The 17,286-nt window shown below is 34.4% G+C and overlaps 1 protein-coding gene across 5 annotated transcripts in view; it reads left to right on the forward strand.

Moving 5' to 3' along the window:
• The window catches only part of ROCK1 (Rho associated coiled-coil containing protein kinase 1), a 153,013-nt gene that overhangs the window by 76,404 nt on the left and 59,323 nt on the right, over positions 1 to 17,286 (forward strand). For 3 of the 5 annotated variants that reach the window (XM_028092520.2, XM_028092522.2, XM_088019568.1), the window contains exons 10-13: positions 4,437 to 4,596; positions 7,983 to 8,043; positions 11,757 to 11,845; positions 14,275 to 14,323. In XM_028092520.2, coding sequence (XP_027948321.1) covers positions 4,437 to 4,596; positions 7,983 to 8,043; positions 11,757 to 11,845; positions 14,275 to 14,323 — 359 coding nt within the window. The remainder of the gene's footprint in view (positions 1 to 4,436; positions 4,597 to 7,982; positions 8,044 to 11,756; positions 11,846 to 14,274; positions 14,324 to 17,286) is intronic. The other 2 variants (XM_028092521.2, XM_028092523.2) reach the window with 2 other exon arrangements.

The raw sequence follows: 17,286 nt of genomic DNA on the forward strand, positions 1-17,286 counted from the left end.
TACTTTCATTTCTGATTTGTCCCCTCTTTTTCTCCTTAGTCTAGTAAAAGATTTGTCAATTTTGTTGATCTTTTTAAAGAACTATTATTTATTAACTATTTATTAACTATTAATTATTTCCCTCTCTCGCTGTGTCTCTCTCTGTCAAATAAATAAAATCTTGAAAAAAAAAGGGGGGGAGGCGCCTGGGTGGCTCAGTTGGTAAGCGTCTGCCTTCAGCTCAGGTCATGATCCCAGGGTCCTGGGATCGAGCCCCCCACATCGGGCTCCCTGCTCGGCGGGAAGCCTGCTTCTCCCTCTCCCTCTGCTTGTGTTCCCTCTCTAGCGTGTCTCTCTCTTTCAAATAAACAAATAAAATCTTTTAAAAAAAACAAAAACTAATTTTTGGTTTTGTTAATTACACTATTAATTTTCTATTCTATATTTTATCTGCACTCTAATCTCTATTGTTTTTTCCTTACTGTAGCTCTGGGCTTAGTTTGCTCTTCTTTTTCTAGTTCCTTAGTATGTCAGCTGGGTTATTGATTTGAGATCTTTCTCTCTTTTTTTTAATGCAGGCATTTACAACTAAAATTTTTCTGAGTACTGCTTTCACTGAATCCCATAAGTTTTGGTTTTTGTTTTCATTTTCATTTGTCTCAAAGCATTTTCTCTAATCTCCCTTGTGATTTCTTCTTTGACTCATTGGTTTTTTTTTTTAAGAGTATGTTGTTTTCACTACTTTTACATCGGCCATAGCAACTTCTTACTAGATACATCTCCAGAGGCAAGGGGAACAAAAGCAAAAATGAACTATTGGGACTTCATCAAGATAAAAACATTATGCACATCGAATGAAACAATCAACAAAAGTAAAAGGCAACCTTCAGAATGGGAGATGTTTGCAAATGACATGTCTGATAAAGTGTTAGTATCTAAATTCTATAAAGAACTTATCAAACTCAACACCCAAAAAAGAAATAATCCAGTTATGAAATGGGCAGAAGACATGAATAGGCATTTTTCCAAAGAAGACATCTGGATGGCTAACAGACACGTGAAAAGAGGCTCAGTATCACTCATCATCAGGGAAATACAAATCAAATACAAAACTACAATGAGATACCACTTGACACCTGTCAGAATGGCAAAAATTAACAACACAGGAAACAACAGATATTGGTGAGAGTGTGGAGAAAGGGAAACCCTCTTACACTATCGGTGGGAATAATGCAAACTGGTGCAGCCACTCTGGAAAACAGTATGGAGGTTCCTCAAAAGGTTAAAAATAGAACTATCCTATGATCCAGCAATTGCACTACTAGGTATTTACCCAAAGGATACAAAAATACTGATTCAAAGGGACACATGCACCCCAATGTTGATAGCATTATCAACAGTAGCCAAATTATGGGAACAGCCCAATGTTCATCAGCTGATGAATGGATAAAGAAGATGTATGGTGTGTGTGTGTGTGTGTGTGTGTGTGTGTGTGTGTATACCATATGGTTTAACTCATGTGGAATTTAAGAAACAAAGAAAAAGAAGAAAAAAGATAACTATAGAGAACAAATATGCTTGCTGGAGGGGAGGTTGGTGGGGGGCGTTTAAATGGGTGATGGGCACTTGTGATGAGCACTGGGTGTTATATATAAGTGATGAATCACTAAATTCTACTTCTCTAACTAATATTACACTATATGTTAACTAACTGGAATTTAAATAAAAACTTGAAACAAAAGAGTATGTTATTTTCCAGGTATTTGTGAAACTTCCAATTTTCCTTCTATTGTTGATATCTTGTTTTATTCCATCATGGGCTGGAGAAGATACTTTATATGATTTCAGCCTCTTTAAATTTATTAAGTTGTTTTTTGGCCTAACATAAAGTTTGTCCTGGAGAATGTCTCATGTACAATATATATTCTGTTGGTGGTGGATTGAGCTTCATATGTCTGTTAAATCTAATTGCTTTATGATATTGTTCACATCCTGCATTTTCTTATTCATCTTTTGTTTAGATGTTCTGTTCATTTATTGAAGGTGGGTTACTGAAGACTCCAACCATTATTTTAGAACTATTTCTCCATTTATGTCATTTTTTATTATATATATTTGGGACCTATGGTGTTCATGCATATATGTTGATAATTGTTCTGTCTTCTTGAAGAATTGACCCTTTTATCAATATCATCAATATGTCCTGTTTTTGCCATTTTAATGGTCTTAAATGTCTATTTTGTCTGATACTAGCATAGGTACCTCAGCTCTTTTTCCCATGGAATATCTTCTTTCATTCTTTTAACGTATTTATGTCTGTAGATCTAAAGTGAGTCTCTGTATACTGAATTTAATTTGATCAATATTATTAATATTATTAATCCATTCTTCCAGTCTCTACCTTTTAATTAGTGACTTTAATTCATTTAAATTTAAGGTGAATACTATATGTAAAGACTTCTGCCATTGTTCTGTTTTCTGGATTTTTTTCTTTCTGTTCCTCAGCTCCTGCATTATTGCCACCTTTTTTGTTTACTGGATTATTTTATAGTGTACTGTTTTGATTCCCTCTTCAGTTCATTTTCTATATATTATTTAGTCATTTTCTTATAGTGATTACATTTGGTATTCTAAACTGATAACAATCTAGGTTGAATTGATACAATTTACTGTCAGAAGCATATGAAAACTGCTTCCAGGTATACCTGGGTGGCTCAGTCGGTTAAGCATCTGCCTTTGGCTCAGGTCATCCCAGGGTCCTGGGATCGAGTTCTGCGTTGGGCTCCTTGCCCAGTGGGGAGCCTGCTTCTCCCTCTGCCTGCTCAGCCTGTCACTCACCCTGCTCGTGCTTGCTCTCTCTCTGACAAATAAATAAAATCTTTAAGAAAAAAAAAAGTTTCTCTACAAATCCATTTTCTTTCTTTATGTTGTTATTGTCACAAATTACATCTTTATATATTCTCTGTTCATTAACACAAAGTTTTATGCATATTTCTTTTAAGTCATATAGGGGGAAAAATGGATTTATAAAGCAAAAATGGATTCAGTCATTGCCATATGTCCCCCAGGGGAGCAAAATTGTTTCAAAACTGAGAACCACTGTTTTAAAGTAGAATTTATGCCAAGACCATAATTGATTTATTTGCTTCACAAGGAGAGACGACTTCCCTCCTCCTCCCCATCATTTTACAAATTAGGCAGTTAGTATTATTAGGAAGCTAGAACTGTCTAGTCAGGCAGTTCTCCTGGTCATTAAGAAAAGAAAATGGTGGAAAAGATCTTTTCTCATTCATTGTTAGTATTATAGCTTCTTTGGGTTAAATGTGTTGTTTCATTCCCAAATTCATCAAATAATTCACTGTATCTGAGATGCACAACAATAGTCATTTCTTGTCTGGAAAACCCAGATAATTCAATAGAAAATTTATTCCTTTCTGTAAGAGGTGAATATCATGAAACGAGGTCAGTTATTTTTTGTTGCTCATCTTCATCTTTTTTTTGAGGCAATATGATATGATTTTATCTAAAATAATTATTAAATATTTTGTTGCTATTTTTATCTTTTTTTAACACTATATCTTTAAACTGAAACACATTTTTTCTAAAATGTATTTTTAGATGACTCTCTGTAGCATATTCAAGCTCCAAAATAAGATAGTAGTAGTATTACTTTCAAATGGTATTTCCTCCCGTATTATGAAGTTTTAAGCATTGCCATATATGGTTTTACTTAATTAAATATATATGAGCCTCACTCTCCATCAAGTTTATAACTCTTGAAAATTGTGTCCATGTTTTAAATCTCTGCCCTCTTTTCCTAACAGCCATTTCATAAATACCTCCCTGAATCATCGCTTAATGACTTGATTCAGGGAAGGTGGCTAGCCTGAAAATACAATTCAAAATACATTGCTCCTTGTGACTTAATATTACAAAGATACTGAGCTGGGGGAGTGAATACAAACCATCTAGGTTTTAGATGAATAAATATATTTCAATACCAACCAGGGCTGTGAAGACATAACCTTGATTTCTATTTTGCTCTACAGCAATTAACAAACAAAATATTGTATTTGAAACCAATCAACTTTGAATCTTTGAGTACAATTTAGTATGCTATGGTTTCTGAAAAATCTTTTCTATAGTCTTAACTGCTTTTGCATACTTTATGTGATATATTCTAAAACAGACCTTAATACTTGTAATATTCAAATTAAACTTGAAGTATAGATGATAATTATAGGTGATTTTGAAGGTGGTTGCTTCATAGAATTATAATGGTCAATATCAGTTGATTAATAATCCTAATAAAATTCACTAAAATAGGTTTCAGCCCATTTGGAATTTGTAGTTTGCAGCTTGCTTATATATAAGAAACACCTAGTAGTTTGTATGGAATCTTTACTTTATTTTCATATTAAATTTGAAGCAACTACTAATTTTGTTTCCATTTTTAGCTGTAGCACCTGTTGTACCTGATTTAAGCAGTGACATCGATACAAGTAATTTTGATGACTTGGAGGAAGATAAAGGAGATGAAGAAACATTCCCCATACCTAAAGCTTTTGTTGGCAATCAGTTACCTTTTGTAGGATTTACATATTATAGCAATCGTAGGTGAGTATGTTAAGTGTTGATTTTAGGGGTGGGTAATAATTTTGTTCTGGTCTATTATTTTCTTAGGGGTATCTAAAAATCACTTCGAGAACATTTAATGGTATATTAAGAGATATCTTAATATGCCATTTTTCAGTGATGCATGATATTTGTATTATTCCATATTTCATTTCTTTTAGACTCATCCATGATCAAGATACTGTGTTTCAGAAATTGTTTGCTGCGTGATACACTATATGTGTTCAAGTTACAGCAATTAATAAAAGATTCTATCAATACTAATATTTTGGTTAATCTCATTACCCAAAGAGCTCTGGTTTTATAATACATTTTGGAAGAACAAATAGTTTTCTAGCATTACCATCATTATATTGATGTTACAAAGGCCTGTAATTTTTAGTAATGCAAAAATTAAGTGATTCCTCACCAAAAATCACTAAATGAGTTTACCATGTCTTACATCATGTAAGACCTTGTGACCTTGGGCAAATAACTTTAACCTTTTATGCCTCCATTTCCTCAAAAATAGGGATGATGATGATGCTAATACTTGTCTCATAGGATTTTTGTAAGGGTTAATTAAATCAAAACAGTAGGACATTTAGAACATTAGCACTCAGTTAATGTTAGCTGTTATTAGTATGAGCTAATGTTAGCCTTAGTCTTCAAAAGACTTGAGATATAAATAAAACGTTTAACATTATTTCAGTATGCTGAGCATTCATTCATTCAACAAACATGTTTGCCAACTTATTTTTTGTCAGATAGATACTAAGCACCAAGGTGCAGGGAGAAAGATGAATAAAATATGGTTATTAGTACCTTCTCTTAAGATGTTCATATCCTAGTGAGGAAATGGATATATTTTAAAGTAGAAGCATTTTATCATTTTAGTCAAAACTTTTTTATAAGAGCCTATTCAGGTCAAGTTTAGAAAACAGGAATGCAATTTAATCCTGCCTTAGGAAATTTCTCCAATAATCCAGCTCTAAGACAGTACTGAATACTTTTTGTTGCATCAAATATTACAAGTAGTACTTGACTTTTGACTTTTAGTAAAGTTCTTAGGAAATTTCTCCAATAATCCAGCTCTAAGACAGTACTGAATACTCTTTGTTGCATCAAATACTACAAGTAGTACTTGACTTTTGACTTTTAGTAAAGTCCAGTATTTTAATCCTTCCCCCCCCAACACCCAGGAATATAATATTGTAGCTATTTTATATTGAAGTACACCGACAAGTTTCAAAGTGGTTTTTGCTAAAAAAAAAACCTTTCCTTCCTTCCTTCCTTCCTTCCTTCTTTCCCTCCTTCCTTCCTGTTTTTATCAATTATTCCCTGGCTTGGTTTCTGAAGCACTTGAGATGTTGATATAAACAACTCGCAATGTTTTTGGATTTTCTATAGTTCATAGCAGTTAATGACTTTATTTAGGTTTATCTATGCAAAAGTAATCTTGAATTAAACATTATATATATTATTTGTAGTACATTGTTTTGTACTTGATTATATTCTGTGGTTTTTCCTTGCATCTATATGATGCATATCCCAAACTATCTCAAAAGTAGAAATTGCACTCTATTCTTCAGTACCACTGTCTTATTGAATAACATAGTGTTGTTTAGTAATTGCCTATTATGTGAATGGTTGAAGGTATGGTTGATCTTCAAGAATCAGCAAAATACTGATTGGTTTTATGATAATATGTAAGTATAATTTTGAGTTACTGGATGAAATAGAAAACTTCGGAAATTCTTTCTCCTGAAATCCAAACATACTTTCAATTACAAAGGCTAAGAGATCTTTGTTGCTGAAATATAGCTAAATGGAGAATGATTTTTAATAGTTTAAAGGTTAAACTTCTGGCTACATTTATAATAATCTAAAACCTCTCATAAAAAGTTACCTAAATTGGGGCACCTGGGTGGCTCAGTCATTAAGCGTCTGCCTTCGGCTCAGGTCATGATCCCAGGGTCCTGGGATCGAGCCCCACATCGGCTCCCTGCTTGGCAGAGAAGGAGAATATTCTCCCTCTCCTACTCCGCCTGCTTGTGTTCCCTCTCTCACTGTCTCTCTCTCTCTCTCTGTCAAATAAATAAATAAAATCTTAAAAAAAAAAAGTTACCTAAATGACCAGATTCTATATGAAAGCAGCAATATAATATTTAAAATAACTTTGAAAGAAAAAAGAAGACAAAAAGTGGAAGAATGAATGGATGTATACAAGTGATGTCCTTACATTTCCAGTGCTGCTTTCAGAGAAAGTCATATTATTAACTTTGCAGAGGCCAAATATTAACTTCAATTTATACAGCATATTACAATTTAGAAGATATCTTAGGGATCAAATGGTCTGTTTTCCTATCTAATTCAGATTCCACTGGCACTGCTATATGCTTTTCTTTATATTACATGATGTGGAATCAATCTCACACTGAATTTCTGAGACATTCAGTAGTTAACAGAATGAAGTTGTACTAAATCTAGAATTTGTCATTTGTTATATGGAACCTTTTCTCTACAAATCTGTTACTTAGTGCCTGTTACTGCCTCCTGATTATTTGATTCTCTAGTTGATCTGAATAATTTCCCAAGGAAAATATAAAAAGTGACATATTTTCCTGTTTTTGTTTTGTTTTGTTTAGAGCACTGTTATATGTGTTTAATGGTACTTAAAGGAACTTATTCTTTTTTGCCCAGAAAGGCAATATCATTTTGGCTGAAGAATAATTGGGGCAGAGAGAGAAGTTGTGCTCGTGTCTTTACAAGTCAACAATTCCTTATCCCCAATCCCTAATCCAAAAATCTCTAAAAACTGGGGTGCCTGGGTGGCTCAGTCAGTTAAGTGTCTGACTCTTGATTTCAGCTCAGGTCATGATCTCAGGGTTGTGAGTTCAAGCCCCGTGTTAGGCTCCACCCTGGGCATGGAGCCTACTTAAAAAAATAAAAATAAAAAAATAAAACCGTAAAGCTCTAAAAACTGAAAGCATTTTTCACAAAATTTGTTTGGTGGCAAAAGCTGCCATAATATGCTCTCATGGCTAAAAACGTAATCTGAACTAACTTGAGACTTTTTATGGTTTTTGTTTATCCTACTTGGTATGGATATATACCATACCAAAACAATTACATACGTTTTGCTGCAGGAATAGTAAGGTATGATTACAGAGTGCTGCTTCTAACCTAACGGGGTTTTATTTAACATATGTATCACTTCTGTACTATGTTTCTAAAATAAAGAATTATGAACTTGCACTCAATTTTTAAAAAGCATAGCAAGTACAATACTGAACAAAAAAATAGGCACGTAGTATATATTACTGGTTGTTATTGAATATTGAAGAGTCTTTTGGTTTTTTTACCTTTAAAAACTCTTTTCCTCTCAGATACTTATCTTCGGCAAATCCTAATGATAACCGAAGTAGCCCCAATGTGGATAAGAGCTTGGTAGGTATTTTCTTATTATTTTTTAAAAAGTTGTTTTGTGGATGGTGTATTTTGTGTACATGATATTAATTAAACATGTATTGCATCTGAATGTGTAGTTAGTGAACTTGATTTTGATAACACTTTTTACTTACTGTCTCCTTCCAACTTGGTTTCTTGCCTGAATATCAAGTGGAATATTTTATGTGGAGGTAATTAGTAAACTATAAATTGCTGCACATACTGACAGTGGCAGTCTTTCTGATCTTTGGAATTAGGAATTTATGATAAATCATTTTGTCAGTAAGGGTCTTGACAGGAAAACAGATAATACATTCAGAAGACTTAACTAAAGAGAGTTTTGTATGTGTGATAAAATATACATAACATAAAATTTAATTTTTAAGTGTACAGTTCAGTGTCATTAATCACCTTCATATTGTTATGTAACTAACCACCATCTGTCTCCAGAACTTTTTCTTCATCCCAGACTAAAACTTTGTGCACATTAAACTCTTTATTCTACTCCCTGCAACCCTGAGTAACCACTATCCTACTGTCTCTGTCTCTGTGAATTTGACTATGCTAGGTACCTAATGTAAGTGGAATCATACAATTTTGACTTTTTGTGATTGGCTTATTTCACTTAGCCATAATATCCTCAAGTTTTCTCCATGTTGTAACATGTATCAGAATTTGATTCCTTTTTAAGACTGAATATTCTAGTCTATGAATATATCACATTTTGTTCATTCGTTAAGAGAGTTTAGTGAAAGGGCTATTTACAGTGCTATGAGCAGGGTCAAGGGGAGCAATAAATAAAGGGTGCAAAAGCACCCATTGATTAACAACAGGGTGGAAGCTATTGTCCCCAGTCTGAAGGGACAGAAAGAGACAAGTATTGTTACCACAGCTCAGAAAAGCCTTACCATCATCAAAGAGGAACATAGAATATAGAACGTGGTATGGCAATAAAAGGGTGGGGAGAATGAGTACTTTCTTTCTCCCACCTTCTGATTTCCTGCTGGTGTCTCCCATATGTTAAAACGAACCCTAAAATCACAGGACAATAGAATCCAGGTAATGCAATCTGTAGATTGCAAGGCAAAAGTAGGGCAGAGGATGGATTTCATGGCTAGAAAGGAGAGGGAGTAAATGGAAGAATAACCAGTATAGTCAGCATCATCTAATTTGTCCACTGAAAATTACTGTTATAAGTAAATATTAGAGACAGGAGGCCTTTTTATTGTCCGTATGGCTCATGTTCTTGAGACAGAGGTTAAAAAAAAAAAACTTACTTAGATTTCAGAAGGTCCTTTTGGGTTGACCAGGACTTTTCTTAAAAATATTAGACGTAATTGTGGTGCTCGGCTGGCTCAGTTGGTAGAGTGTGAGACTCTCTATCTCAGGGTTGTGAGTTCAAGCCCTATGTTGGGCATAGAGCTTACTTAAAAAAATATTAGAAACAATTATTTGGCCATCCTTGGAGCATTCTTTGAACTCTTGTACTGTAGCCTACATATTAGGGCGAGGGGAATAGGTAGCAATCATTTTTTAAAAGCTGATGTAATTCTTTCTCCTTGATACATTTATTTTTAAATTAAGAGAACATGCAATGTGAAGGGAGAATGGAAAAAAGGAGAATGGACTGTGTGAGGACTTGTTAGCTGTTCTGACCATCTCTCTTTTAAATTCTCTTCTCACCAGAGCTGTTTCCCAAGTTACATAGTTAACGGGGTCAGAAATCTTGAAAGAACCTTTGACCTAGGGAAGGTGACAGTAAGGAGCTACTGTAACCCACCTGTCACTGTATTACTTACCTGTAGGATTAGTGGTACACAGGACTTTAAAAAATACTTAGTGGAATCATGTTTTCTTTGGGCTGATCTTGTTCAGTGGTGATTGCCAGAAGTTCCTGTCACTGGCTGCTGCTATAGCACCTTTTATCTTTTCTCTGGGAAGATCACAGGGCGAGTAGACAAGTTTGGTGTCTCCACTGTTTCTGTTAACATAGAGATAAATAGAAAAGTCGACTAATTTAATTTTCAACTCTTCCTTTAAAGCCTTCCAGCAAAGATGCTAATGAACAGTCTTGCAGTTGACAAATAGAATGAATAATTTTCATTCCTATCTTAATTTTCTTTTTTGCTGCAAATGACACGGATTAATCCCGCCTCCTTGGAACTTCCATAATTCTTTCATGTTCCCATTATTTCCTTCTGTTTTCTTCCCACCGCTTTAGATTTTATTTCCAGTCCCTTTTGCAGGATCTCTTCCCCTTCTTCCCACCCTCCCTCCCCATTAGTTAAATGTTTCTCAAGGTGATTCTGATCTTTGCTTTCTGCTCATTTTCTGTAGGTAATCTTGTTTATGTGCAGCTTGTTCCTCTAAACTCCAGACCTGTATCTCTCTCTCTCTCTCTGACTGGATTTCTCTTCTTGTGCTTCTCAGTTCTTACCCTAGGCCAGAGCTAAACCCATAGCTCTCCTCTCTCTATCCCCTCCCCAGCAGTTCTTATTGTGTTCCCTATCTTTCGTATGGTAATCTGTTCCTCTCTTCTTTCTTTTTCCTGCCTGCCTGCCTTCCTTTTCTTTCTTTCTGCCTTTCTTTTTTTCTTATGTTGACTTTTTTTTCATAATCCTACTTTGATCCTTCAAATTTTTGTATTATTGAAGTGTAGTTGACATACAATGATACATTAGTTCTAGGTGCACAACTTAGTGACTTGACAATTCTATACATTACTCGATGCTCACTACAATAAGTGTAGTTACCAACTGTCACCATACATTGTTATTATAATGTTATTCACTATATTCCCTATGCTGTACTTTTTCATCTCTTATTTCTAATCAGCTGTTAGGTTGTAAATTCTACCTTCTGACTGACACAGTTATCCATTTCCTCCTCTTTGTTCCTGTAGCCTCTGCCTCATATTAAACCTATATACTTTTTTGCCTGAATTGTCTCAAAAGCCTGTTAACTGGTTACTTTGACTAGAATTTGTCTACCCTCTACTCCTGTTCACCTGTTACTGAAGTGATGTACTATGTTTCCCTTTTTAAAATGCTTATGGGTTAAGGTCCCTAACTATAATTTTTGCATACAAAAATCATGGTCTCACTCACCTTTTCAGATTTTATGAGACTCATTCTCTCTATTACGTTCTATGCTCTTGATTTCTTCCCATTTACAAAATATATTTTCTTCTGCTTCTCTACTTTTGAACTCATTCATTCTGGCTAAAATGCCTTTTTTCTATCACCTTCTCCACTTGGTAAATATTTTCATCTTATAGGCCTGACCTCAAACATTATATTTTCCTGGCAGAATTCCCTCCTTCAGGACTCCTCATATATAACCATATGATCACCACATTATATTCTAATATTTGTGTGTGTGTCTTTGGATTATTGTATGTTCTCTTCCTTCCTATTCCTCCTATTCCTATTCCTCTATGCCCCTCTGTTTAATTCTTAGCTTCATGAGCACAGGGACCAAATCTTCTTAATTTTTTTATATTACTAATGCCTACTTACAGTGCCTGACACATTTCTAGGTGTTGAGAAAATGCTTATTAAGTTAATAGTAATTTCAGATAGAAAGAAAAAGGATAAGATTGAACCAGGTAACTCCCTCTTGAACAGAGGTAGAATGGTAACATAAACTTGTTATTTTTAAGTTCTCTATGAACATTCTTAGTAGGATGAGTTTTGTTTTGTTTTTAATTAAAGCAGGAAAATTTGCAAAAAACAATTTATAAGCTGGAAGAACAGCTGCATAATGAAATGCAATTAAAAGATGAAATGGAGCAGAAGTGCAGGTGAGAATGTACTTTACATGTTTTTAACATTAAAAATTGTATAGCACATACTTATTTTAAAACTTACCCTCTATAAAACACTTGAAAAGTAATTGGAAATGAGGTGGAGATACAAAGGTTGCTGCTTATTTACATTCAATGAAGAATGTCTTGGCTAGAATTGGAAAGTAATATTCATGTTGGCGTTAGTTATAGACATATTGTGCTCAGAATATTTAAAATGCATTTGCTTCTGGCAGTCTTTATTAAAAAACTATAATGCTGATTCACTTAATGCCTGATTTATTACTTTTCTCTGCCATTTTAATGAGCTGACTGAAAGGGCAAATTAGTTTACATTAAATAAGGTGCTTTCTAGGGGCACCTGGGTGGCTCAGTTGTTAAGCATCGGCCTTTGGCTCAGGTCATGGTCCCAGGGTCCTGGGATCGAGTCCCACATTGGGCTCCCTGCTCAGCAGGAAGCCTGCTTCTCCCTCTCCCACTCCCCCTGCTGGTGTTCCCCTCTTGCTGTGTCTCTCTCTGTCAGATAAATAAATAAAATCTTTAAATAAGGTGCTTTCTAAAATGTAAATGTTATTAAATGTTAAAATTCATTAAATCTAATAAGAATCTGTATATTTATGAAATGTATAATCAAAATTATTTGAAATAACCTAGCACAATGTTGAGTTACTTATTAACTACAAACAACTTTTATATTTTTTTGTGGGTGGTATTACAGAGGTAATGCAGAGATTAAGTATTCAACAAATGGAATTGGGAAAACTGGCAATTTTGTGATTGGGCCAAGGAGGAAACAAGTAAATGTCTCATTGCATGCCATTCCTGATAGATTAAATACATATAATACAAACTTTTTTCAGAAAAACACATATATATGCAAATTTCTAGAATTTCTAAGTATGAAATATGGAAATAAGGGGAAGAAATGGAAATAAATATGTTGAGAAGTTTCTTCATACAAAATTAAACTAGTGATAGTGGCAGTGTAGGGTATCGATTCAAAGAAGAAGGAATGGTCAAAGTGGCCGTAATGGTAGGAGAGTGTTGGGGAGAGAAGGGAAGCCTGAGATGGGGGGTGGTAAGGTTGACAGAATCTAGGTCTTAGAGGACTTTGTTTTTGACAAGCTAAGGAATTTGGAATGTATCCTAAAGATGATGGAAAAATCTTGAAAGTTATTAAACTAAGTAAAAAACTGATAACATTTTCTTTTTAAAAAGAACTCTGGTTAGTTGGCAGCACTTCACATTTATTCAACTAAATGGAAATGAAGGAGGAAGATGAGTCAAGGATGATTCCTAGGTTATGTCCTTTCTTAGGGACCCCTAGAGTAAAAACAAACTGGTATTATGGGTAAGGGTATGGAGCAGAGGGAATAACATTTTGGGCATGCTGAGTGAGTTATTTGAAGCATCCGTGTAAAACATTGTACATGCAGATTTGAAGCCTAGGGTTATGTTCAGAGCCAAAGAAAACAGATTGTGATGGAGATAATAAATACACTTTCAATTTATCTCAACGTTCTGACTAGGTTGTTCCATGATACATTTACTCAGTTATATATGCCATCTTGCCCTTCATTATTTAATCTTGTATAAAGTTTAAATAGCTAATTTTTGTTTATTATCAAGTATTGCATGAGGAATCAGGGATCCTTAACCTGGAATCCATAGGCCTCCCCCAGAGGGTGCATGGATGGAATTCAGGGTTCTTAAACTTGGATGAGAAAAAGTGAGTGTTTTCCATAACGTATAACGAAAATTCAGCATTTCCTTCCACTATGAACAAAAGCAATAATCTACATTTATTAGCAGTAGCTGTGAATTTTTTATTACTGATACCATAAATATTTTCATGTATTATGGTTGTTATCTCTAAATACCATTTGTGCTCATCACGACTTTGAAATTACTACCGCTAGATCTTGTGGTTTAATGAGTTAATAAAGAAGCACACATATTACTGAAACATATATTTTATTTATTTATTTATTCATTCATTCATTTAAAGGAGAAAGAGAGAGCCTGTGTGCAAGTGTGTGTGTGTGTTGGGGGGGGTGGTCTTAAACAGGCTCCATGCAGAGCCTGACACAGGGCTCAGCCTCATGACCTTGAGATCATGACCTGAGGCAAAATCAAAAGTCAGATGCTTAACCAACTGAGCTACCCAGTTGCGCCCATACATTTTTAAATTTAAGACTGAATTTTAATATATTTTTGGCTTGTTTTTAATCCTATATTTTATTTTACGTTTTAAAATATATTATTCTGAGAAAAGGCCACAGGTTTCACCAGACTGCCAAAGGAATCCATAGCACCAAAGATGTTAAGACATCTTAGTTAAATGGGAAAGTAAGGAATGTGGTGTTCCACCACTGGGCAATAAAAAATAAACATATTTCTAATTTATACTGCTTTTGTTTTTACAGAACTTCAAACATAAAACTAGACAAGATAATGAAAGAATTGGATGAAGAGGTACTTTTTGTTTTCTAATCAGAAGATTCCTTTTTTGAGAGTTTCTTCCTTTTTCAGATTGTTTTGTTTTCTAAGAAAATTACATTTAAACTTTATAGGTTGAAATACAGACAGAGTCAAAGAACTGTGATGAAGGCCTTACTTAGGAACTGCAGGTTTAAATGATACAGATTAGATTATACTTTAGTTTCCTTTGTATATGTACTTTTATTCTAGAACCATGTTGAAATTTTAGTACATAAATTTCATTTCAGTGGTTCTTAACATTTGAGAAAGGAGTAAGAGAATGGGATCTGGAACTACAGCAGAAAAAGACAAATAGGAAAGAGGAAAGAGTACAATTTTAAATTGTAAAAAAAAAAAATCCTTTTTAAAAGGACTGACATTAACATAATTTTATGTGATGAATTGGGAAATGTATTGATTTTAGAATTACTCATGTTTTCCATGGTCACCTAGCAAGAAGTTTTTTGGTTTTTTTTTTTAAAGATTTTATTTATTTGATAGAGACACAGTGAGGGAGGGAACACAAGCAGGGGGAGTGGAAGAGGGAGAAGCAGGCTTCCCGCTGAGCAGGGAGCCCGATGTGGGGCTCGATCCCAGGACCCTGGGATCGTGACCTGAGCCGAAGGCAGATGCTTAACGACTGAGCCACCCAGGCACCCCACAAGAAGTTTTTATTAGGGAAACATATCATGATTCAGATGTTTCTTTGCAAATATATAATACATTGTCTTCCTTTTGATCAGCTTATACTATCTTTCCACTATGTGTATGAAGAGTACCCTAAAAAGAAATATACTTTCTATAGCCTTATTGATCTCTTCCTTTTTTTTTTTTTTTAGATTTAGTCTTTCTGAAGTGTTTTTTATGCTGTCTTAATTTTCTCTGTTCTTAAGGAATAGTATTTGTCAATGTCTTGTTTTTTTTTTCATTTGTAGCTTTGGATATGCATATACATATAATACATACAAATACATACATACATACACGTGTAATACAAATATGTCTATTTCACCAACTTGCCATTGGTCATTGTGTACTTAGCACTACTTACTTAGCTCTGAGTATGTAAGAAATCCATTTTGCAAATCCTCAGCTTTGGATATTTCATTTCTAAAAAACATAAAATTCTGGTATGCTAGATTAAAGTTAAGATCAATCCACTAAGAAGACGTAGCATTCATAAATTTGTATCCACCAAATAGCAGAACTACAAAATATGTGAAATAAAATCTGATAAAACTGAAAAGATAGACAAATCCACAATTACTGTTGGAGACTCCACTATCACTCTATAGATAGAAAATCCGCAAATATACAGGAGAACTCAACCACACCATCAACCAACAAGATCTTTTTAACAGTTCCAGAATCCTGCACCCAAAAATATACATTCTTTTCAAGCACTCAAAGAATACATACCAACATAGAGCACATTCTGAACAAACTTCTACAAATTAAAAAAAATTTAAAATCATAGAGTGTGTTCTCTGACCAAAATGTAATCAAACTAGAATGACTAACAGATATCGGGCAAATCTGCAAACATATGGAAACTAAACAACACAGTTCTAAGTAATCCATAGGTCAAAGAGTAAGTCTTAAGGGGAGTGAAAGAATATGTTGGAATGTTAATTATGTCTCATAAAGTTTATGTTTGTTTTTTTTAAGATTTATTTGTTTATTAGAGAGAGAAAGCATGAGCAGGAGGAGGGACAGAAGGAGAGGAGAGAAGCAGACTGAGCCACCCAGGTGCCCCCTCATAAAGTTACGTTAAAGAGTTATGGCTTATAAAAAGAATGAAATCTTGCCATTTGCAACACCATAGATGGTCTCAGAGGGTTTTTATGCTAAGTGAAATAAGGCAGACAGAGCAAGACAGATACTATATAATTTCACTTATATGTGGAATCTAGAAAACAAAACAAAAAAACTCTTAAATACAGAGAACAAACTGATGGTTGCTGGGGATATGGGTGAAGTAGTAGGTGAAGAGGATTAAGAGGTACAGACTTCCAGTTATAAAATAAATAAATCATGAAGATAAAATGTATGGCGTAGGGAATATAGCCAGTAATATTGTAATAATGTGTATGATGACTACACTTACATTAAGAACTGTCAAGTTGCTGTGTTGTACACCTGAAACTAACATAACATTGTGTGTCAACTATACCTTAATAATAAAATAAGTTATGGTTCTTCATCTTTAAAAAAATACTTGAACAATAAAAATAAAACATCAAAATTTGTGGGATGTAGCTGACATAGTGCTTAAGGGAAATTTATACACTAAAGGCACACATTAAAAAAGATGAAAAATCTCAAATCAGTCATCTAAGCTCCCACCTCAAAACTGTAGAAGAGCAAAATAAACCCAAAGCAAGAAGAAGGAAGGGGAAATAAAGATAAGAGCAGAGATCAGTGGAATTGAAAATAAAAACAATACAGAAAATCAATGAAAACAAAAAGCCCGCTGTTTGGAAAATTGACAGACCTCCAGCAAGATTGGTAAAAAAAAAGGGGGGGGACATAAATGATCAGTATCAGGAATAAAACAGAGCAGGCATATCACTAGAGTCCCTACAGATAATCAAAAGGATTATAAAGGAATACTACAAACAATCCTAAACATGTAAGTGTGAAATTTAGGTAAAATGGACTAGTTCCTCCAAAAGTTCAAACTACCACAACTCACATAATGTGAAATAGATTATTTGAATAGCCCTATATAAATATTGAAGTGAATTCATAATTTAAAAGTTTCCCAAAAAGTAGGGGTGCCTGGGTGGCTCAGTGGTTAAGCAGCCAACTCTTGGTTTTGGCTCATGTCATGAAGTCATGGGTTGTGGGATTGAGCTCCACGTGGGGCTCCATGCTCAGTGGGGAGTCTGCTTGAAGATTCTCTCCTTCTTCCTCTCCCCCACCAGGTCGCACGTGTGCATGCTCTTTCTTTTTCT

The sequence above is a fragment of the Eumetopias jubatus genome, unplaced genomic scaffold (genome assembly GCF_037043125.1).
Source record: "Eumetopias jubatus isolate StellerSeaLion01/CBP00866 unplaced genomic scaffold, mEumJub1_p1.0 scaffold_16, whole genome shotgun sequence".
NCBI lineage: Eukaryota > Metazoa > Chordata > Mammalia > Carnivora > Otariidae > Eumetopias > Eumetopias jubatus.